The sequence below is a fragment of the Drosophila takahashii genome, chromosome 2L, assembly GCF_030179915.1.
Source record: "Drosophila takahashii strain IR98-3 E-12201 chromosome 2L, DtakHiC1v2, whole genome shotgun sequence".
In the NCBI taxonomy this organism is placed as follows: Eukaryota; Metazoa; Arthropoda; class Insecta; order Diptera; family Drosophilidae; genus Drosophila; species Drosophila takahashii.
In genome coordinates, this window is record NC_091678.1 from 6,666,236 (window position 1) to 6,689,919 (window position 23,684).

General features: G+C 37.3%; 4 protein-coding genes across 4 annotated transcripts; 1 reads left to right on the top strand and 3 right to left on the bottom strand.

Moving 5' to 3' along the window:
• Positions 1–819: 819 nt before the first annotated feature.
• LOC123003182 (trypsin alpha-like) lies at positions 820–1,614 on the bottom strand. Its single transcript, XM_044394829.1, has one exon. The coding sequence runs from the start codon at positions 1,585–1,587 to the stop codon at positions 820–822; it is 768 nt and encodes a 255-aa protein (XP_044250764.1). The 5' UTR covers positions 1,588–1,614.
• Positions 1,615–2,446: 832 nt separating this feature from the next.
• Positions 2,447–3,187, bottom strand: LOC108069172 (trypsin beta-like). The gene has a single exon (XM_017159159.2). The coding sequence runs from the start codon at positions 3,185–3,187 to the stop codon at positions 2,447–2,449; it is 741 nt and encodes a 246-aa protein (XP_017014648.2).
• Positions 3,188–17,693: 14,506 nt separating this feature from the next.
• On the top strand, positions 17,694–18,443 carry LOC108069187 (Golgi-associated plant pathogenesis-related protein 1). Its single transcript, XM_017159174.3, has 3 exons — positions 17,694–17,959; positions 18,023–18,249; positions 18,302–18,443. The coding sequence occupies exons 1-3, from the start codon at positions 17,762–17,764 to the stop codon at positions 18,387–18,389; spliced, it is 513 nt and encodes a 170-aa protein (XP_017014663.1). The 5' UTR covers positions 17,694–17,761; the 3' UTR covers positions 18,390–18,443.
• Positions 18,444–18,970: 527 nt separating this feature from the next.
• Positions 18,971–20,169, bottom strand: LOC108069186 (uncharacterized). Its single transcript, XM_017159173.3, has 4 exons — positions 19,538–20,169; positions 19,230–19,456; positions 19,079–19,169; positions 18,971–19,003 (listed from the first exon to the last, which is right to left on the bottom strand). Exons 1-4 carry the CDS (start codon positions 20,093–20,095, stop codon positions 18,995–18,997), a joined length of 885 nt encoding a protein of 294 aa, XP_017014662.3. The 5' UTR covers positions 20,096–20,169; the 3' UTR covers positions 18,971–18,994.
• Positions 20,170–23,684: the final 3,515 nt, after the last annotated feature.

Genomic DNA, 23,684 nt, shown 5'->3' on the forward strand with positions numbered 1-23,684 from the left:
TTTCATGAATATAAAATATTAACTAATCATAATTTCTACATTCCCAATCTTCCGCAGTCCAGTAGTCTACATTTACAACCACATTTGGCTTTGGTTAGATAAGAAATCCAAGCGCAAATACATAATAATAAATACATAACCTTTAACATTCACAATATACATGACACACAACGCCTGCTTATGTATATAGGGAGAAGTACATAATATAAACGTATATACAAAAAAAAATCATGATTAAACATGTTTTTTTGTTTTGTTTTTAATTTCTATTTTTTAGGAAAATTTCCTAATTTTTAGAAATTTTTGCCCTTAAATTTAGTAAAATTACCCTCAAATTTAGAAATATGACGTCAAAAAAAATCAAAAATATAGAAAAATGTGACCCTAAAATTTAGGGCGAGCTTGTCTTGAAGACAAAAGTAGGGCGATTTCCTTGACTTTAGGGTTAATTTTATTTTGAGTGTAAGAAGCACCCACAATTTCAAAGATGTTTTTGCAGTGTAAATTGTATTTTATTTCATTTCTTGAAAGCTATCGGAATTCAAAATTTTTTACAAATCTGATCTTTTTTGGGGTAAGAGAAGATAATGAAATAGGGGCCAGATGGCGATGTTATGCCATGGTCGGATATGCTTGCAAAGATCCATCTCCTTGCACTTGCTTAAGCAGGAGGCAAAGTACTCAACTATAGCGTTGTAAACATCATAAAAGATGCCATCGATCGAGAAATAGATATAAGCAAAAATAAAGCATTTAAAAGTTTTCGTTAGACACATGCCATTGTGAAGTTGTATTTATTTTTATACTCTATTATATTTTTCAAAAAGATTTAATGGCATCTAAAATCCAATTCCTGAAGGCAGGGACACTGGTGAACTTCCCTTTTCCATCGCACAATTTCGGACCTGATGAGACGACACCCACAAGTTGTTTGTCAACAACCAGAGGTCCACCGGAGTCGCCTCGGCAACCACTTTGTCCAAATACTCCGGCATAAATTATATCTTGTGGCATAAAAAAAAATGATCTAATTCGGAGCGATACGCCTTGAAGATGTGTGGGATATGTAGGGCTCCATTTAAGAGAGCCATTCACAAAAACCAATTCGAATGATGTAGCTCCCCAGCCAGAAGCAAATGCGGGCGTCCCATAACGAGGATTGTTATCGGCTAAAGGAATAGGCTGTACTTTGTTGGAAAACTCGAGCGGCTCACTCAATCGCATCACGGCAATGTCGTTTTTATAAGGAGGATCATGAAACCTCTCATGAGATTTTATGGCTGCTACTTTGACAAGACTTTCGTTAGAGTTTTTTAATGAGGATCCTACGCTAATTCGAAAGTTTTTGGCATCAAGTTGTTGCCGTACATCATCATCAAAAAGGCAATGTGCCGCAGTGATAATAATATCTTTGCTGTAAATCGATCCACCACAAACATGACGTCCTTCAACTTGTAAGGACACCTGCCAAGGAGCCTGTTCGATTTCAATGTCACTTCCACCGATAATGCGTTCTTCCAGTTGGGGAACTCGTCCTGCAGACAGGGAACTAATTGCCAATAGCAGCAGAAACAACCGGATGAACATTTCGACTGGTTTGGATGAGACTTTAGATCACAATAAATTTACTTCGAATGGAAAATTTCTTTTATAGGACACAGTTAACACTTCTTGAGTGAGCCAATCTTTCTACATTTAGAATAGACCCTGTTATAAAAATGTATAATAGGAAATTCCTATAATATTTTCATTTCTGCAAAAATATTTTCTTTAAAGATAAGCAAATGGAAAAATTTTAAAAATATTACCTATTAAAACTAATTTTAGAAGTCAATTTGTTAGTTATTTGTAATAACTTATTATTTTTTTTTAATAACTAATTATTTAATTGCTATATTCATTTTTATATATATTTATAGAAAGAAGTCATAATTATTAAGGTAAGACTTTAAACCTAAATGGGTACCTTAAAATAATTCTCGGCTATAGAAAAATTGGATCTGATTTTCCCAAAAAAAATATAATCGTTTGATAAACATCTCATTTTGGATGTGTAGGAGTTGCAATGTATCTACTGAAAACAAACAAAATAGAAACAAGAAAAAACGTTTTCTGTCCCATTTCCAAGATAAGAATGAAGAATACTTCATAATAAGATAATTTTAATTGACTGATACTGTGTTTCTAACTTTCATACAATGCCTTTATCTAAAAACGAATTTCACTGGATTAAATTTAGTTACACCCTCTGAAATAGAGTTATTGGTGGAATAAGAAAACATGTAATAATAAAGAAATATTTACAATACGCCCCTAAAGCAATTAAAATTCACCTATACAATTTTATTAGACTAGCATAAGAAATAACCTTTAAATAAATTAATTTAACAGTTTTCAATTTGGCATTGCTTTTATTAAAGGATTGTAAATCCCTTTTCCTACGTCTTTACAGACGTTTGATAGCTTTTAAGATCCATGGCTTGAGCTCAGCCACATCAGCATAGACACCGGGATACTGTGGATCAGCACATCCGTACCCGAATGAGACTATTCCAACCAGTTTGCCACCGAACACCAAAGGACCTCCGGAATCCCCCGCGCAGGAATCCTTTCCCGGGGCGGAGGCACAAATCATATCCTTCGTGACTCTCCCGTAGTACGATTTCCGGCATTTATGCCAATCAACTATGGCTACCGTGGTCTCCAGCAGAGTTCTAGAAGGGTCCATACTGTATCCTATCCTTCCCCATCCAGAAACCGAAGCCAAAGATCCAGGTTTCGGAGATCTATTCGCCAGTGGAATGGATTTGACACTGACGCCCATTTTGAGACTGGTTTTAAGTTTAATAACGGCTACGTCATCGGATATATCATAATATTCGCCAAATTTCTCATGTGCCAGGATTCTGGATACCCTCACCACCTGACCACCGGATTCGGAGTTCGATGAGCCCACTCTTACGGAGAGAATGGCAGGCCAAAGAAATTCGGTACAGTGAGCTGCTGTTATAACGATTTTCTCACTATAGATGACAGCACCGCACCAAGGTTCTCCGCGCTTTTCAAGGGAAGCCTGCCAGGGAACCGACTTAATTGCCACCACTTTGCCTCCCACAATGCGCCCTGGAATCCTTTTGGAGGAGATCAGAGTGACGCATGAGATCAGGAAAATCCAATGGATGAACATTCTAAACTGCTGTTTAAAAGACGAGTGACTAGAAGGCGTTAGAAGAATGCTTTTATAATAATTTTAGCTAATAACACTCTTTCGTACAGAAATACAAATAAAGAAGAATGTTGACGAATATTTGAAATACCGATGCTCAGTCAGATAAACTTAAGTGAAAATGCTAACAAAATAGTCGGAGTTAAAGTTTGTCAGTCGTTTTTTCTAGCTTGTTTAATCTACACTTAAAAAATTACTAGATTTATAGACTTACTAGACTGACTACTCTAAAATTATTTTGGTTAAATAATTTATTTATAAGAACAATAAATATATTTTTCACTTTCACATTTTAATTGACTGATACTGTATTTAATTTTATTTGGGTTTAAATAAAGTTTTGTTACATTTTTCAACATCTTGTTGTGGGGAAAATGCGATTAAAACGATTCGATTGCCTGGTGAATCCACGTGTTGTATTTCGCCACACTCGCGTAAAGTCCAGAGGCCAAACACAAAAAGTTTCCAGTTCTTGAGGTGATGCCCACCAGTTTGCCATCGACGACCAAGGGTCCACCGGAGTCTCCTCTACAAATAGCTTGAAAGGCGCTTCCGGCGCAAATGTCATCTGAATACATTACAAAAAAATATTTTATTCTACACCACAACCAATTTTCGATCTTGACTTGAACTCCCCGTAGTTCTTGCGGTGTATCATTAATCAAACCAACAGAACCCCAGCCAGTGGTTAAGGCCACCGATCCTTCGGCTGGGTTCTTCTCAGCCAAGGAAATTGGTTGGATGGCATCCGAAAAAGTTAGAGGATATCTCAATTTTAAAACAGCAACATCGTTGGCCAATCGTTTGTATTCTGCATGATATCGGATGGCTTCTACTTGTACCAAAGTGCCACCGTTCTGGTAATCAGAGGATCCAGCTCGAATGTCGAGGGGCAAAGTCATCTTATCCTCAACACAGTGCGCAGCCGTTATGATAATGGTTTCACTGTAGATGGATCCACCGCAGAAATGCTGGCCATTATATTGCAGAGACACCTGCCAAGGAACTTCTGTGATAGCTACTTTACTTCCACCAATGATGCGGTCTGTGGGCTCGAAAATGCCGGGAACTCGAGGAAGACTCAGCAAAAAAATTGCTAGCAGCAGATGAAACCCTTGGAATAACATTCTAAACTGCGTTTCTCTTGTGTAAAAAGAAGTTTGTTCTTACCACAAGAAACACTCCGCCTTTATAGAGTTGTCACTTGAGTGTTACACAACAATTATGAAACAAAAAATGCTAATTACTTTTTAACACTTTTCTTTAGATAAATTTGCTGGGGAAAAATTTCAATTAAGATTAAAAGATTAAACAAGTTTAGTACTTTTAGATTATACACTTTTCTTTAGATAAATTTGCTAGGGAAAAATTTCAATTAAGATTAAAAGATTAAACAAGTTTAGTACTTTTAGATTATACACTTTTCTTTAGATAAATTTGCTAGGGAAAAATTTCAATTAAGATTAAAAGATTAAACAAGTTTAGTACTTTTAGATTATACATACCTAATATCACATAATTTTAATTAATTTTTTGATTACAATAAAGTCTAAATATAAAATAAATATTTTTGCTCCTTTTATCATTATCATAAATAGGCGTCCATAATTTTCAATAAAGGTGCCAAAATTTATAAAATAAGCTTATTTGTATTTGTCTAAAATATATTAGCGATATAGACAAATATTTTATTTTATAATTACTTTGTTTTAAGTTTGTTCTGAAATTTCCATTTCAATTTGTATTTGTCTAAAATATATTACCGATATAGACAAATATTTTATTTTATAATAACTTTGTTTTAAGTTTGTTGTGAAATTTCAATACATGATATAAAAAATATATTAATGGTTAAAAGAAAATTAAAAGTACTGTTTTTAAGTTTTGTAATGACTTTCGTCGAAACCTGAATTATATGGGTAATATATAAATATTCATTTTGTTTCAATTTTCCAAGAAATGGTTGTGGATGTAATGCCAATTATGAAAAGAGTGAATAAAATAGTTTTAAAAGGACTTGATTGCTTTTTGAATCCACTTGTTGAATTTCGCCACACTGACGTAAAATCCAGATGACCAACAGAGGAAGTTTCCTTTCCGTGAAGCGATCCCCACTAGCTTTCTATTCACGACCAATGGTCCACCGGAATCTCCGTCACTTGCTGATTTACCCCTCGTTCCAGCGCAAATGTCGTTACTATGTATATAGGGAAGTATAAACGGATATCTAAATTTACACCAGAATAGTCTTTCGATCTTTATTACAACTCCCTGTAGATCTTGGGGACCACTATTCCTTTTTGTAGCGCCCCAGCCAGTCGATAAGGCCACCGATCCCACGGCTGGGTCCTTTTCTGCCAAGGAAATGGGTTTGATGGTATCGGAAAACGTTAGAGGGCTTTTTAATTTTATAACAGCAACATCGTTGCCCAATCTCCTGCTGAATTTTTCGTGATATCGGATGGCTTCTACTTTTACCAAAGTGCCACCGTTATTGTATTTCGAGGATCCCGCTCGAATTTCGAGGGGCAAGGTCATCTTATCCTTAACACAGTGGGCAGCCGTGATAATCATGGTTTCACTGTAGATGGATCCACCGCAGAAATGCTGACCCTTATATTGTAGAGAGACCTGCCAAGGAACTTCAGTGATGGCTATATTTTTTCCACCAACGATGCGGTCTGTAGGCTCGAAACCTCCAGGAACTCCAGGAAGGCACATCAAAGGAATTGCTAAGAGCAGGCTAAGCCCTTGGAAAAACATTTCGAACTGTGTTTCTGTTGCTTTGAAAGTAGTTTGTTCTTACCACAAGAAATACTTCGGCTTTATACAGTTTTACCCTTGAGTGTTACACCAAACTTGTGAAACCAAAAATGTTAAATGCTAATTACAAATAAATTAGTTTAGGGAAAAATGTCAATTAAGATATAACAAAAGTGAAAAAGTTTGAAAACCAGCTAGCTGCTGACATTTCTTACTTGTTACTTATTATCACAGAATTTCAACAATTTTTTATTTACGTTAAAGTTTTATTTGGTAGTATAACACATTTTTAAACAATCTTTTTCCAACTACTTTAACATACTTCTATAATTTTAATTTAAAACTTTACAAAGTCAAGACTTAGGCTTAGTACTCAACCCAACAAAAATTCGTCCAAAACAAAAAACTTCATATGAAAAACAACGTCAAAAAATTTTGTTTCATATAAAGTTTTTGTTTTGGACGACTTTTTGTTGGGTTGAGTACTAGCCCTTAACAAAGTGAATTCGATATTAGATTTCTCGTTCTGAATGATTTGTTCTTCATTAATAAATGCATTGTGTTTTCACTGACATTGACTTGCCTGTCGGCAACAGAAAATTGCATTAATCATACGCCCCGTGGGGTGCATGGTGTTGTACTCGAATCGCTATCACACACATTTCCTCCACTTCTTGGCGCCCGGAGCATCCATCAAATTAATGGAATTTCATATTTGCTTGGCTCTTGCTCGCTCGCCGAAGAAATTTGTTTATCCAGCTAAAATGCTATCGAGTTTTTAGTCCTCCTCCCCTCGTTCAACGCCGCTGATGTAGTTAGTTATTTTTTCCGAACGTAGTTATTTTTTTGTTGTAATTTTTTTAATAGAATTACTTTACGGACTTTTGAACAGCATAGCTGAAAATGGCCCGCGGCTTTAGAGCTCCAAGCCAATGAACAAAAGCAATTTAAAACCCCTACTCATAACCGATGTGGCCGCAGAAACAAGTTTGTTTGAAAATTTTATTGAATTAAACCAATTTGGTATGCAAGTGGAGCAAACTCTCGTTAGGATTAGGATCCTATAATATAGGACCTATACTATTTAAGGAACACTGAAAAATAATCCGGTCTTCTTTTGTCTTTGCCTTATTTGCGTTTAATAACATTCTAATTTAAAAATTCAGCATTTAATAGCTATATGAATATTAATAATTGTATGGATTTCAATTACTGTGAATAAATGAATATAGCTGCCTTAAATATCTAGTTGTTTTTTACTAATTTTTGTTTTTAATTTAAACATATTTAACAAACACGAATTATTTTATTGGTAAAATGTATAATCATTATAATCTTTGGTAGTATTTTTAGTATAATTAAAAAATATACAGCAATCTTTATCATGACCAACAATTTTTTAAAATGCTTTTCTTTTCAATAAATTTGTTTTCTGTGCAGCTTAAATTCCGAGCACGTTTTCCCCCACGCAGTTCGATGTTTTAAACGCTTTTCCGGCCAAAATTCGCATAGAATGCAATCAGATAGTCATGCACTTGACGCCGGGTCAAAATGCCCAACGGGCTGTTGTCCATGTCAACAACTATCGCCTTTTGGGGTCGAGGTGAGAACGGGATCCGGGGGAGTTGGTCAGGCACATTGGGAATGAGGAGCAGATACGACTGCCCCGGGGTTGGTTAGTTAAGCTAATTTCAGCAGGCGTTTCATCGAAGGCTGGCAAGTCAAGTGGCCTGCTCCAAGTGAGCATTGCCCTCGCCCAATTAAACTAGACCAGAATCCGGCTAAAGCCCTTGAAGGGGGCTGCAGATGGGAGTTACATACCGAAATGGTCATTACTCATAGTTATGGGCACTAATCACTATGGACGGCAGTCCATGTAGTGACGAAGCGCACCAGGAGAGTGTGCGAAGGCGACTACTATATATACACGAAGAAATAAAAATCTACTGTGATGGTCCGATCATAATGAATGATACACCTATCGAAAGGTATTGCGAAAACTAACAGGATTGCATACCAAGACTCTAAGAAAATTAATTGGCTTGGGAGAGAGAGCGGTGAAAGTGAAAAAGTGAAAATTTCGAAATTTGGAGCTGCTGGGGCCGGTGGGGATAAAAGCCCCCTCGAAATGTTTTAGTTGTATTCCTTTTGAAAATACCCGTCGAATGAGGGGTCATTTGTCAAAATCCGACGCTCCGTTCAAAAGTTATAGCCAAAATAAGATTTCCTTCGTCTTCCCAAAATGAAAATTTAATTCTGTTTGTCAGTTTGTCAGTTTGTCAGTTTGTCAGTTTGTCAGTTTGTCAGTTTGTCCAAAACATGTTTTTTAAGTTTTGAAAATTTGATATGACGTTCATCACATCGATATGAAAAACTTTTGTTCTACCACTTTTGGAAAAACTCGCTAGTTTAGCGGGAAAACAGCTATAAATAGCTAAAATTCGGAAATCCGTAACTTATATACTACTAAAGCTACAGACTTGTGCTGCATCTCGTTTGAAAGGTATTTTTAAATGCTATAAACGCCTTCTATATGCAATTTGTGTAAATGTAATAATTAAATAAATATTAACAAAAGACAATTTTTTAAAACTTTTTTTTTAGCTTTTTTTTTTTTTTTCTCAAAAACGGCTCTAACGATTTTCTTTAAAACCTTAAACTGTATAGCCCTTGAGATTCCTTAAATTTTGGTATATAACACATTACTGTAAAAAGTCACGTTTAAAAGTTATTCTTATACTAAAATAGCCACTTTTGCCAGCTCGAACAATTAACGCTCCCTGAGTATTGAATTTTGTGGGAGGGTATCCGAACTGTATTTTAGGGTCATGGAATCAGTAAATTTGCACTTAAGAGTTCCATATAGGAATCTTTTGTTCTACGACTTTTGGAAAAAGCCGCTACTTTAGCGGGAAAAAGCTAAAAATAGCTAAATTTCTTTAGTTTGTAAGTTCTACACTACTAAAGGTACAGACATGTGCTATACCTCGTTTAAAAGGTATTTTAAAATACTTCAACGCCTTTTTAACTTAATTTGTTAAAATACAATAGTTTAAAAATTATGATTGACCAATTTAAATTTAAATGTATATATTAGCTCCTATGAGAGCAAATGTAAACAAACAAAAACTTCTGATATCAAATAAAAACACCTCTTAACGAGGTAAAAAACTAGTGACGACCGCACCTTCAACATACAAAAGTTCTGATATCAACATTTGTGACGATAAATTATTACACTCGTCATTAAATAGACTTTCTAATCTTTTCTCATTCGTCACGCTGCAATAGAAAATGCCTGTAAAGGGAAAAAGGCTGGAATAGTTTGCTAGGGCGGGCCGAATGAAAAAATATTAGAAAGTCTATTTAATGACGAGTGTAATCATTTTTCGTCACAAATGTTGATATCAGAACTTTTGTATGTTGAAGGTGCGGTCGTCACTAGTTTTTTACCTCGTTAAGAGGTGTTTTTATTTGATCTGATGCACTCGGAAAATTAGAGCAAAGCTATCAATTTAATTTCTAGGTTTTGAGGATAAGTTTGTAAAACTGAAGGTAAATATTTTACACATTAAAATGTACAATTTGTATTATTTAATATTTACAATTTTTCAAATTACTGATTAATTTTTTAATAATTTGTAATTTAAGATACATCATAACTTTCAGTTAAATTCCCCCTTTTAAGCTTTAACCTTAAATATTTATACCTGTTATGCTAAATTCCAGTGCAGACGGCAATTGAATGATAACACAAGCAGCAGCTGCAACGTTAAAACTGAATTGGCCAACGAGCGACCAAACGACTGCGTGTCTGCTGAGCTCCCGATTTCACCTAACCATTCTGGATTCCCCTACCCATTTTCCCGCTTTTCATGGAAACCCCCGCTCAAAATCTGTGGGCATTTTTGGCAGCAAATTGAAATGAAAATCTCGCCGCGGTTTTCTGGCTTTGTTCGCCGGTTGGCTAGCGGACGAAATCTGGTGGATGGCTGATAAAAAGGCGATGGGGGGAATAGGGACCTGCATAGAATTTAGTTCCTGGGGAGTTCCAAAAATCAGAACTCAAAAATTAAAACAAAGTTTTTATAAATATTTTAATTAAATTAAATATATAATAATTGTCAGGAAGGTGACTAAAAATTAACCCTATATATATTTAAATAAAAACAAACACAATATATACAAATATTAAATTTGTTTAATTGTTATTTTGGGATAGTTTTTATCTCGGTAGAACCATAAACATCTTTTGATAAAATCTGCTTTTGAGAACAACACCCCACAGCCTCATAATAGCCCTTTTCCCGGCTGCCCCGCCAATCTGCGATCTATTCATATCGTAAAATACAAATGCAACTGCGACCAAAGCACCGCAAAACTATTGCCAGCGATGGCGATAGCGATGGCTTCCTATTCCAGGATATACGCAGCCATTTCCGGCGCCATTGCAGCCAGCTTCCACTTTACCTTGGCACCCCTTTGCCACCCCCCTGGCACTTTGACGGGACGCCCACAGCTGTCGGGAAATCGTCTGACCCCCCCTCTTAATCGTCTGGCAAATGGAAGCTTGACTTTAAGCGATGGAAATTTTAATGCGCCAATGCGCAATTTATGATTATTTCATGCTCATTTTAATTTGCCCATTCAGCAGACCGCTTTAAAGGGCGGGGAAAATACTAGTGTAGTGTTCTCGGTTTGCAGCTGGCGGAGTGAGATAGCGGAAAGCCCTCATTAATTCCATGCACGTTTTCCACCGAGTGAGAGAAGTGCGGAGATACGAGGCCGCTAATAAAACAAAAATGGAAAACATATAAATCAGTGTCCTTGGCACGTGTCGCTGTCGTCGTCGAAGTCATTTTGTTCCCCAGGTGTAAGACCCATGGGTCAACCTAAAGGGTCCTCCACCAGCCCCCGGTCTTCAGTCTTCGGTTCCGGATTCCCAATGCCCCTTTGGCCCCTTCTCCATTACCACTTTTGGACTTGTGCGCTGTCACGTTGTAAATCTCACGAGAGCAAACACACGCAGAGAAATAGGGAATCCGAGAGTCGGAGACAACGCGACAGACGGTGACACAACACGCGTGCCAAGAGGCTCCTACACGGAGAAAAATTAGAATCCAAAAATGTGATCAAATTTTGAAGAATGCATAAAAGTGCAAATTAAAAGAATACTATGAGATGCCCGTCACTCAGCTAAAATAAGTGCGAGGGAGATGGAGTTATGTATGCATTTAAATGAATGGTTCGCGTTCAAAAATTGTGTCTTCATTTCGATAGATATTAATAAGAACTAAAAAATGGAACTTATATTTTTTTAAAGCTTTTTTTGGAATATGAGCAGTATTTTTAATATATGTATTTACTAGTCTTTAGTTGCATACAAATATTAATTAAGTGATTAAACCCACAATACAGTAAAAATATTTAGTAACTATATGGTTTGGTCTCTGCATTGATTCCCAAAATAATAAAATTAGTTTAATTCATATAAATTTATTTATTAAGATCCTTGATGATTTATTGTTTTTATAAATATTTTTTTGAACGTGTTTGAATTAAGGACTAAAATTTCTTTCGGTGCATTTCTGCAGTACACACACAAGAGAAAGAAAAGGTGTCCCACGTAGGGGTTAAGCAATATGGAGCTGTAAAGGTTTTGCCCCTATGGGGATGTCGCACGAATCCCAAAAGGAGCCGATTCCAGCCAGCGATTGCATTATAAATTAAAATACGTCAACGCAGCGAATCAACAGCTGCTATCCTTTTGCCAGGACAGCCCGAAAGCCACCTAAATGCGAAATCTCCCAAGTAGTGAGCCTGCGAAATGTTAAATAAATATTTTAAATTTATATGGATCAATCGGAATCGATTGCATACGATGCTTTATTTCTAGAGAAAGTTTTATAATTCTTTAAAATAAATAAGGATACTATGAGGTAGCATCAGATGGCCATAGAAGACACAAAAACAAGAAATGCCAAAGAACCAAACGAAATGTATATAACTCAATGGCTTGTAATATCTGTGTGGTACAACCTTTGGCTTTTTAATTAAACGCTGGGAAACTGAAGCAATGTGCAATGGGAGAATCACGAAATGACAAACAGAACCGAGGAACTCACAAAGCGAGCCAATACAAATATTGTTCTCCCTTGGTTTCGGTTTCGTTTTTCGGCATTTTTACGTTACCTTCCCCTTTTTCCAAGGAGCTTCAAAGTCGTAGCTACTGTTATTTGTCCGCTCATGCGGAGTATTTAATTGCATCCCAATGGAGCGCACTTGGGAAAGTGCAACGAGAATCGGTAAACAGCGGAGAGGAAACTGTAGAAAAACTGAGGGAAAAAGTGGAGAAAGGGTGCCCCGAGTAAGTGGGCTGAAGTGGGTAATCGAAATTTTGCCGGTTCCTTCTCTTTTCAACCAGACAAAAAGTTGCAAAAAGGGGGGGAACTCGAGACTCGAGATGACAAGGTGCAGGAATCTCGAGGGGAACACAACTATTTGCCGGAGTAAACAAATATTTACATATGTTTGTTTAAATTTTATGCTTCGCCGGGTCTTTTGCATTTTCTTTGACAGTTTCTTTGTGAACTTTATTTTTTGACAAATTAGTTTGGGGCGAAGTCAACTTGTCAACTGGGGGGAAATGCACAAAGAAGTCAGTTTCTTCTCTGCTGACATGAATAAAATAATCTAATCATCATTTCAGATTATTCCCTTATTCAATTACAAAAGAAATCCACTTTGATTACATCTCGGGTTTGACAAAACCCATTAGATTGCATTTATTCACTTAAGACTTTTGGCTCACATCATATTTTTAACTTTTCATCTGTCTTCACTGAACTTTGAATTTTTATTCTTGGTCAAAAGTTTTTGCCATTGCCGAGCGGAAATTGTGAAATAAATTGAAATGCAAGGCAGGCACATAAATTATTTGCCAGTCAACAGCTGAGGCAAATAAATAAAAATAGAAATGCATTTTTTGGTTAGATCTTCAGGCTTGGGACATGTCTCGTTGGCAAGTCCATAAAACTATCAGCAAATTTTGGTAGAATTAAAATATTTATGCTTTGTACGTGAGCCACATGTTTATGTGTCATTGGGGGAGCAGTCTTGGCTGCATTTTCCATTTTCCTCTGACTTGTATTTATTTGTTCATTTTTTGTTTTTTGGATATGCAACAGCATGATTTGTTTATTGTTTTAATAAACGTCAGCAATTTTCTTGGGGCTTTTAAAGAAACATTTTGGACTGCCGGCATGTGCGTATGATTAATGTGGCATTGTCAACAGTATTCGGAAAAACGAACCAACCCCTTTTACTGCATTTCCAGCCAGTCGAACAAAACTAAATGGAAAATGGAAAGCGGCAAAAGGCAAAGGGAAAATTGAAACTTTCAATGCAACCAAATGCAATGCCACAATGATTTATGGCCCAACTTGAAAATGGACGATTGTTTCACTCGTTTCGGGAGTTGGCAGCAGAACCCATGGAAATTGTGGAAATTGGTTGGATTTTGGGGGCGGCCGAGCCATTGGGGGCGTGTCCCTCGGTGCTTATGGCCCTCGCCATTTATTTAAACGTACGCGAAAAGCGAACAGCGAATCGTGCAGCGATTTCCTCGATTGGAAAAATTGAATTATACCCATTTGATGAGCATAATAGAAACTGGCAGCTGCCTTTTTCCTTTAAATGCCTCAAATTTCGGTTAAAAAATGCAGTGCCATATTTGGACAGCAGTTATTGGCAGGCAATAAAATAATAATATTTTTTGGATTACATATGCTACTGAAATAATTTACTTTTATGGAAATTCAAGTATTAAACTAGTTTATTTAATGTTTTGTTAATTATTTGAGCTCTTTATAAATATAGTAATTTAATAAGTTTCAAATGAATAGTTTGTTAATATTTTTTTTAAATATATAGGTAGAGCGCTCCAGTTTAAATCTCCATTTCCAGCTACTTAAACTAAGCCCGAGCTTATAGTTTTTAAATCCAATGCCATTCAGCTGGTTTCCTGCAGCATCATCACGCTGCCTTCGCATACACGCACTTTTCACATCCACTTTGCTTGACGGCGGAAAAATCCCCACCACCGATTGACGCGAGAACTTTTAGCCAAGTTTATTGCATCAGAACGCAAAAGCCAATAAAAAAAAAAAAGAGAGCGGAACAGGGCCATTTAGCCGGAGGAAAGGCGATCTCCGTAACCCGCTCAATTGAATAGACAAAGAGGGGCTCTCAGACGCGCCCCCTTTCAACACAGAATCCCAGGAACCCCCCCCCCCACTGCGCAGGAGGTGGCATTTTTAACAGGCTCTCAGAAATCGACAGAAGGGTGTTTGGAGCCCAGAATTCACCTGTTCTGTGCAACGCCAAATTGATGGAGACAGAATGACAGCCAGATTGCAGGGGATCAGAAGGGCCACAATTGGGGGTTATTACACTGAGACAAATAAAGGCTTGTTTGCCTTCGTTATATGCTTAAAGTTTACAGGTACCATAAACCAATGGAAACTTTTTTTTTAATCTAAGGGTCGTTTTCTAGACTGCTTGTAAAAGTTAAATTGGCGTTTAAACTTTGAAAACGTAGGGGAATTCAGAGCTTAAAGCCTACTGTAAGTTTAACATGAGGAGGTTATATAAATTTCATATTTATGTTTGTGGGAAAATTTCAATATTAAAAGTATATTACTATAAAAACCTAAAAATTTTTATAACCAAAAATAAAATAATGGTAAAGGTTAAACAATATTTTTTAAATATTTATTTACATTTTTTACAAACAAAACGTGTAAGAAAGTTATCTACTGCATAAAAGTTTTAAAATATTAGAAGTTTGGCACTTTTTTTTTCTGTGCAATGGTTGCTTAAAAAAGAGGTAGCTCAGAAGTAGAGTCCTGAAGTTTGGCGACGGCGGCCACTGTTCGTAATCCACTTTCGTGTCCTGTTCCTCCTGCTGCCTTTCGTTTGAGCCGCAAACATTTTAGCTTTTATGGCCGAAAGGCGCAAAATATGACTGCCAGTCAGACTGTCGGCGCGCACACATGCAAATGCAATTTCCAAAAAATTTTACGCCCAAAAAGTCGTCTATGGAAATGTGGTTCGCAAAAGCGAACCCAAAAATTTTCCGTTGTTGTAGTTTTAAGTCGCTCGATAGCGAACCCCGCCGAAAAAAGATGGGAAAGCGAGGGAAAAAGTTTTCGCTTTGCCATAAACCGATTTGGTAGCAAATTTTATGTCGTTTAGGTGGAAAATTTCCATTTGACTGCCCTTCGCGGGGATCAAGGATTCAAGGAGCTCCTGTCGACCGACGGGGAATAAGCTTTGTTTGTTCGATTTTTTGCACTGACTTATTTCTGCAGTTGCAGTTTATCGTTAATTGACATTACCGAGGGTCAAAGGCAACTGAAATGGCATCAGACTAATTGAATTCCAGGTGGGCGGCAAGTGGAAAAGCGGAAAAGCTTTTCATTAACCGTTGGCACTTTGTTGAAGCATTTAAAATGAAAGTGATAGGTACTAAAATGGTATTATATATACTAGAAGGGAAAGAAAACTGCTTACATTTTGATCATATCGAATTGATATGCCGCATATCAAGTCAAATTTAACCCCACATAATATCAAAATGATCATCGATTCATGTAAAGTTTTTTTTGGTTTACTTATACTCCCTTTAATGCATTTTAAACAAACTTTCTGTGAAATTATTGCGACCTTATTTTACCGATTTGTATTTAAAAATGCTTTTACAATAAATATAACAATTATTGGCTGAATATAAAAAGATTAATTTGGCTTCAATTTGCGAGGAAGTTTATTAAGCCTCTTCCACTTTTTACCGGCCACCTTTAAGCCTTATAAAAAGTGCATTTGTTTTTTGCCTGAATTTTTTGTTTGATACTTCCTTTATGCCAAAACATGGCCAATTCGAATCAATGGGAATCGGAATTAAATGCAGGATCCGTGTGTGCAATCGAGCGCATCCGGCGGCAGATGCTGTGCGGTTGTCCTTGCATCGAGTTGGGAGATGGAAATGCGAGCCTGTTTGTCCAGATACCAGATATATCCACCTATATGTGTATGCTGCATACATATGTGTGCAGCGTATAATGCCCGCATGCTGCTAGTATTTATTTTGCGTATGGCGCGGACTGTATCTCCCACTCGCCGAGGAATCCATAAATAAACGAAACGAAACCAAATTTGCGAAATTAATTAAATCGACAGCAAAGTAACGTGTGCGCTTTGCGTTTTACGCTTTGACTGCGGCCAGTTTACAACCCAAACAATTCAGCCGTCCAACCACCGAACCACCGAACCACCCACCACCTACCACCCAAACACTCAACCACCCAACCACATACGTAATTGTGAATTGTGCATTGTGCGGATGACGCGACTGTGAATCACATTTGAAGCAGAAGCCTTGAAAGCCTGAAATTCATCGGATAGATTTAAAGTTTTTTTTTTTGTAAAATTGTAAAATTGAAATTTTACTGAAGGCTTAAAAGAAACCAAAAAAATTATCTACAAATAATCGTATTGGGAACTCAGAAAATTATATTTTTAACCATTTGGTGAAATTCTGGTTCTTTGTCCACGACTAACGAAATATTTTTCAAGTATTTCAATGAAATTGGATTGAATTAAATTTGTTAATCTCCAGGACCATAAATTAAAAATCAATTAACATTAAACCCAATTGCCGTGTAATTTGTAATCCCCTTATCTTTTAGGTACTTCATTAATTTCACAACTTTAAGAACTATTTTTTTCCCGTTTTAAGCTTAGTGTTATCTACTAGAGTACCGCTTACAGAAATACCCATAAATCAATGAGCAGGAACATAATTTAGTGTCTGGTACATGGGTGTATCAAACGCAATCCTCTTACCCCTTATCTACCTTCCGGCCAACAGGATCATTTCAGCGAGTCAGATTGTCCGGCGGCTATATATCTGCATATCGGAATACTGGCTTAATCTCTGCCGGGAGCAGCAACATCGGTCGGTCGGCTGGGTCATTGATTTGCATTTGCACAACTCATTAAGGATTCACACTTCCCCAACCCCTTCTCCCCCAACAGACACACACTTACGCTTAAATAATTTAATATTCCGAGTGTTTCGACATCGAAATTCGCACACATCGATTGGCGGAGCTGCGGGCGTTTGATAAGAGGCCTCCATGTCAGCCAACTCACAATATTCAGCTCGACTCAATCGGCAATTAATGCCACTCGAATTGCCTGATTTGCCTATACCTCCGATGGATAGGCGAAAGAAACGCTGTCTCATTAATAACCGAACCCGGCGTGTGCATACATCACTCATACGTCACGTTGGTTAATCCATTCGTCAGGTTCAGCAGGGGATGTGCTTGAAGGGGGTTCCCCCTAAGTGTCTGTCTAATCTGTGTCTATGGATGTGCCCATAACCCGCAGCCTGTGTTTGCGGTATCAATCACACTGTTAATCCCGATGTTTAGGCCAGATTATGTGGGGGAGTTGAAAGGGTTTTCAGTTGTAAGCAGACACATTCTCAAACAGGATGACTGATGGCCAAGTGTTTAGTAAAAATTAAGAAAGCTGAGAAAATTTACATTTTATTTATTAGTACACTTCCCTAAATTTTTAAATAATTTAAAATACAAACTGTTGCCTGAAATATTTATGTTTAATCAAGTGAACCTGCCTGAAATGTCAATAGATCTAAGTAAACTTTTTTAACCGGACCTGGGCACTCGCCTGTTCCCAAGAAAAATGTTCAGGAGATCCGCAGCGCCCATACCCAAAACCCATGAAAGAACCCCGGGACCGCGAGGTCAAGACACCAAGGGGAACAATGAGCTCTTCCTCAAGGAGGTCTTTAATACCACCAATAAATATCGGGCAATGCATGGCTGTCCTGCCTTAACCATCAATGCGGAGCTGAATAAATTGGCTCAAGAATGGGCTAATGTGGGATAAGAAAAATTATAACACAACCTAAAATGATATAAAATATTTATTTTTAATTACCAGCATCTTCGGGATCAGAACACAATGGCACACCGACCCAATCCCAAGTACGGCGAAAACATTTTCCTATCCGGTGGAATGGATGTGACCGGAGATCTGCCAGTGGAAATGTGGTATCGGGAAATCAATAGCTACGACTTTCAAAAGGGTCAATTCGTGCCCACTGCTGGTCATTTTACGCAGCTCATCTGGAAGTCCTCGAAGGAAATGGGCTCGGGTGTGGCGCGCAAGTGAGATTCAGTTCATTTATATTAACTTGATTTATTTATTTCTTGTCATCAGAGCGGACAGAACGTGGGTAGTTTGCAACTACAATCCTCCCGGCAATGTTGTGAATTTGTTCAAAGATAATGTGCCTCCTAAAAACTAATCTTTTGGCTTTACTTATCGAAATGTAAAGTATAATAAAATTAATTAATATTATAGAGAAGTTTTTAGCAAACTCGAGGTCATGCCGGCTTAGACTTCAAGAAGTCCAAGACGTCGGCATTATGCCAACACACAAAAAGGAGCGAAGAGGCTTCACTGTACATGCATGTTTCATGTAGTAGCCAACTACAATCATCAGCAGTGAAATCGCTGTCTTAGTCAACGATCGAAGTGGGTTACCATGTAAGCCGCGCTATAACTGGTTGGGAATTATAGCGTCGCCAGATCGGTAAACTTCGAAAAGCTGATCAAGCCCTTAGTGTGTGTTGGACTTTGTTCTGTCTTTGATCTCTATCAGAGTTCCGTGGCAGATTGTGAAGAATATGCATTACTGCATATTTTTAGGCTTCCATATAGCAGCCTTTTACGGCGTGTTGACCGTTTTTTGTCCAAAGTTTGGCTTTTTTGATACGACCTTTTTTCGTTATAGAGAAGTTTTTAGCAAACTCGAGGTCATGCCGGCTTAGACTTCAAGAAGTCCAAGACGTCGGCATTATGCCAACACACAAAAAGGAGCGAATTATATTATGTATATTTGTTACGATTTTATTGAAACAATTAGTAAAAAGTTTTAAGTTTCGACTTGAATCGAATATTTTTAGATCTTTTGATTTCCTCCGAATCGTCTACCAAGTTTTTTCTTGGCTGAACATTCTCCTTGTAATGACCACTTACATTACCAGGTGGGTGGTAATTGCACACAATCCATATGTGAGAATCACTAAAAATAAAATTAGTTAAATATACAGGTTTTCGATGGTTACTAAATAACTAAACCCACTTGGAGGCCACGCCCACTCCCAGGAACTCTGTTTCTCTCCAAACCATCTGAGTAAAATGTCCGGTATATAGATCGAAACTTGGCCTATAGTAATTGTAATTGTACTTCTCTTGATACCAGAGTCTCATTATTTGATCAACACAGAAAAGTGATTTACGGACACACATAATGTTCTCACCATAAAGGGGAAGAGGTCGAGTTTCCAGGAGATTCTTTTCAGCCAGGTGCTGAAGGGGAAAAAGTGTTAGAGTAAATAAATCTAGAATATCTCTCAATAATAATCTCAGTAATCTGTTGGTTTCACCTACATCTGCCCACTCCTGTGCATATGAAGCTAGTTCCGCATCCATTTTCAAGGGACTGGCGTTGTGGAGTTTTCGATATTTATTGTTTTCTCTCAGTATAGATTGTTTAACTGCCTTGGTTTGTAATTTTGGAGCTTTGGTTTTATAGAACTCCTGCAGAAGAGACTTCTCATAATTCGTTTTGCTCAGAATGGAACACCTAGAAGAGGTTTTGCACTTTGGAGCTATGCACTCTTCACATCCTTTAAAACCGAACAAAGGCAACCGAGATTTATTATTAAGATCTGTCTTAATATTCCTTTTTGCCGTTGATGTAGAATTGGCAGGAAGTGACCTTGTGGATTTTTTTGACAAAGACCTCTGGACTTCGCAGGCCAGGTAATTCCGGGAATGGTGGTACACCTTAATGGGTTTTTGGCAAAAAGGTGCGAGACAGCTGCGGCACTTGCCCAAATTTCGATTCCTCAGATCGCAGGCAACGAATTTGGTGTCATTGTGCTGAATTAACTGGAAAGGAGGATTTTCTTCACCACATTTCTCTGGCGTATTTTCTTCATCCATTTAATTTTATTTTTTCATAATAATTTCTAGAAATTTTTGGGGGCTCCAAAAAGTGAAGTAAAATGAAACGGGTGGGTGTCGCCACATTTTCCTAGACTTTCCGCTTATCCTAGCGCTTTTTATCCTGCCTTTTCTTTTTTAAATATTTTTTTTTCGTATTTTTGGCGACAATTCCACGTCACACATCATTAATTTTAAATTTCTGTCATAAATATCCGCGTGGGGGAGGATGAGCAGCGGGTGGCGACGGGTCACAAAGGTGTCAAGGTGAAATTATGGCAGCAGCAAGCTCTTTCTCCCCATGACCTCTGACCTCCCCCTGTTGGCCTGCTTTTTGATTGACTGTTTGTCACTTGGGCATGGAAATTAAAATGGAATTTTTTACGCTCGCAGTTTTTGGTATGGTGATGAATTGATGGATATAAAAATATTTATGATTCAATTTGCATTCCGTAAATTCATTGCTGTTCAGCTTAGATCGTTAGCTTGATTTCATTTCGGTAATGAAATTATATTTGGATTTTAATGACTGGAACGTTAGGGGATAATTAAAATGCCAGCAAATTAATGTAATTTAATTTTGAATTTCTAAAACTGAAGTTACTGATATATTACGATATCCTTTTAATTAAATTATAGCTTAATGTTACACTAAAACTTTTTTTAAATTGTGTATTTAAATTTTTCTGATGTTTTTTCCTTTGCACTGATTTTTTACCTTGTTTGTAAGTTTACCTCTAGAAATCTCTGCAAAATCAGATTAATGCCGGATTCTTCTCTACACAGATTCGCAGAACATTAAAGTGTTCGGATTCGCCATCTGTGCGGAGCAGAAGCTATAACTTTGAGCCCCCGTAACCGTAACCGTTAACCCAATAAACCACTTTTAGGGGCGACAACCGAACGGCGGGCGACTTTTGCTGTTGGCCTCAGTTTCACACCGTCAACAAGTGACAGGCACACCATCGCAAATATCCATAGACACACACACATGTACACACGTACGTGTTACTGGCATCACGTCAAAGTTGGTTGGCATCATGCCACAGAAATTTCAGTTGGCTGCAACAAAAGCGAGTCAACAAAAAAAGTGGAGAAACGCTCAAAACAACAGCAGAAAAAAATCGGGATAAATTTAAATACACATACACACACATACGCAGGAAAGGGACGGCAAGAAGGAGAAGAAGTGATCATAAGGGTGTCCCCAAAAAGTATACTATGAATTTTTATGGCGCATTTTCGGTTTTTTTAATTTCAGCAAGCAAATGACTGGCAAGAGGGGGGAGGGGGAACCCTCTGGTGTCCTGATGTACGTGATAATTCCATATATTGCAGTCCTGAAACCATGGCATCCCAGAGGTGCCCGTGGAAGAGGTTCTTTTTTGAAGCATCACAGGGTCAGGTTAAAATAAAAATTAACTTGATGGCGAGGCGACACGTTTGCAGGAATTTAATTATTTAAAAAGCATTTTTACTTCTCTTTTTTAAATTCATATACAGATTTAAGCTTTTGCAGGATTCTGTTGATCTACAACATATTATTTGCAATAATTGCGGTTATGTTTATTTGAGTTCAGAAAAAATATTTAAAATATTTTGAATATTTACAGGATTAAAAAAATCTGATATTTTAATTTAAAAAGAAAAGCGTTGTTCAAGAATTTAGTTATTAAAGTCTCATATAAAGGGATATTGTAAACTTTAAGTAAATTTGTCACCCGCATATTTTAATTTTAATTGCGGATTTGTTTATTTGAGTTTAAAAAAATATTTAAAAAATCTGATATTTAAATTGAATAAGTAAAGCGTTGGTAAAGAAATTAGATATTTAAGACTCAAGTTAAGGGATATTTTAAACTTCAAGTAAATTTGTTACTCGCGTATTTAAATTTCCAATTTTCAGTATATAAAGCCACAAAAACTCCTTCCCATCGAGTTCCACGCAGTTTCCTTAGCAGACTCACAGGACTCTTTGTGCCATTTTACACCTTGTCGAATGGTTAAATGCATTCAACTGTCAAAAAGCCGCAGACAAAAGTTCAATTTAATTACCACTAAAGAAAGTGGGGCAACAAAAGGTGTGGCATTTCCATTGGTGGCCCAAAAACTTTGGATCCCAAAGTCTGGCAATGAATCCTGCCGACTGCCAATGAGTTTTACAATGTAATTAAGCAGACAGGGAACTTTTTATTTTTTATGCTTTTTAACCGGGGGTAAATGAGGTCAGGGGGCGTGGCAGAAGGAAGGGGTGGAGAAGGAGGAGGCTGTAGAAAAACCGAAAGTCGAAGGGTGAAAAGGAAGTTCCTTTCTGTGAAAGCTTTCTTCGTTATGCATTGTAATTTGCGTGTAATTTTCAAGGCGTTGGGAAAAACGTGGAAATGCTTCTGCAACAACAGCGGCAATAATAATTGCAACTGCAACAGCGGCAACAACAACAGCAACAACGGCAACAACAACAGCAGCTGCTTTAAGGCAAAAGTCTCATTTATTTTAATGTGTCGACGCTGACGACGTGCAAATGTCTGCCAGTTTTCCAGCAGGTTTTTCCCTTCAGGTTTTCAGTTCGCCAGCGAATTTTCCATGTTCAAATTGCTCGCAGATGCAACGCAATTGTTTGCCAGTGTGCGTGTGTTTGCATGAGTATGAGTGTGAGTGTGAGGCATTGTGTGCGTGTGTGAGTTGTAATTATTAAGCTGACAATGCAGATGCTGCTCTTCCCGCTGATTTGAGCAGGGTTGCATTTCGATTTGAAACCAGATACATTTATAAAACTAAAAAAAATGCATTTCCCAAAGCAACGAATTAAAGGGTGTTGAATAAAGTTTTTAGTTTGATAAAAGTCTTTTAATCGTTTATTGTTTAATTTTTGTTTAATCTATTATGATAAGATATAAGATATATGTGGAGGGATTCTATTGAATTTCTAAGATCTTAGAGTCCTAGCAGCGAAAAAAAAAATAATCTTTAATATTATGGCTTGGGATAAAATTAAGAAACTGAATTAAAAGAATTATTGGGGGCCTTCATCAGTAGTAAAATCACTTAAATCCCCTGCTGATCGCAACTGCATCCCTGGCTTTATTTGCCCTGTCATCCTCTGTGGGTCAAACCCCTCATGGCTCATGGCTCATGGCTGACAACGGTCATAACAATGCCAATTTTAATGGTCATTACAATGCGGCTCATAACCATAAAAAATGCACAGCCAACCAGCAACAGCAGTGAAACAAGAACGAGAACAACAACGGCGGGAACAACGCGAGGAATCATGAGCATTTATTGGGCTTATGGGCCGTATTAATAATATTCATCTGTGCCGCACTCCCCAGATCATAGAATAAAATGCAAATGAATTAAATTTCAATTTTGCAATACAAGCAGCCAGAAAAAAAAAAAAAAAACGTATCTGCGCATGTATACATTTTATGGGTAAACGAAAACAATTTGAAAATATAAATATTTGTGTAGTTTTTTTGGGGATGTACCATTTTATCAGGGATTTTATTTTGGTTTTTCCGATGGCACAGATTTTTTTTTGCATGAAATGCATATTTGAGTGGGAAGAGACCTAAAGTAGCCAGTGCTG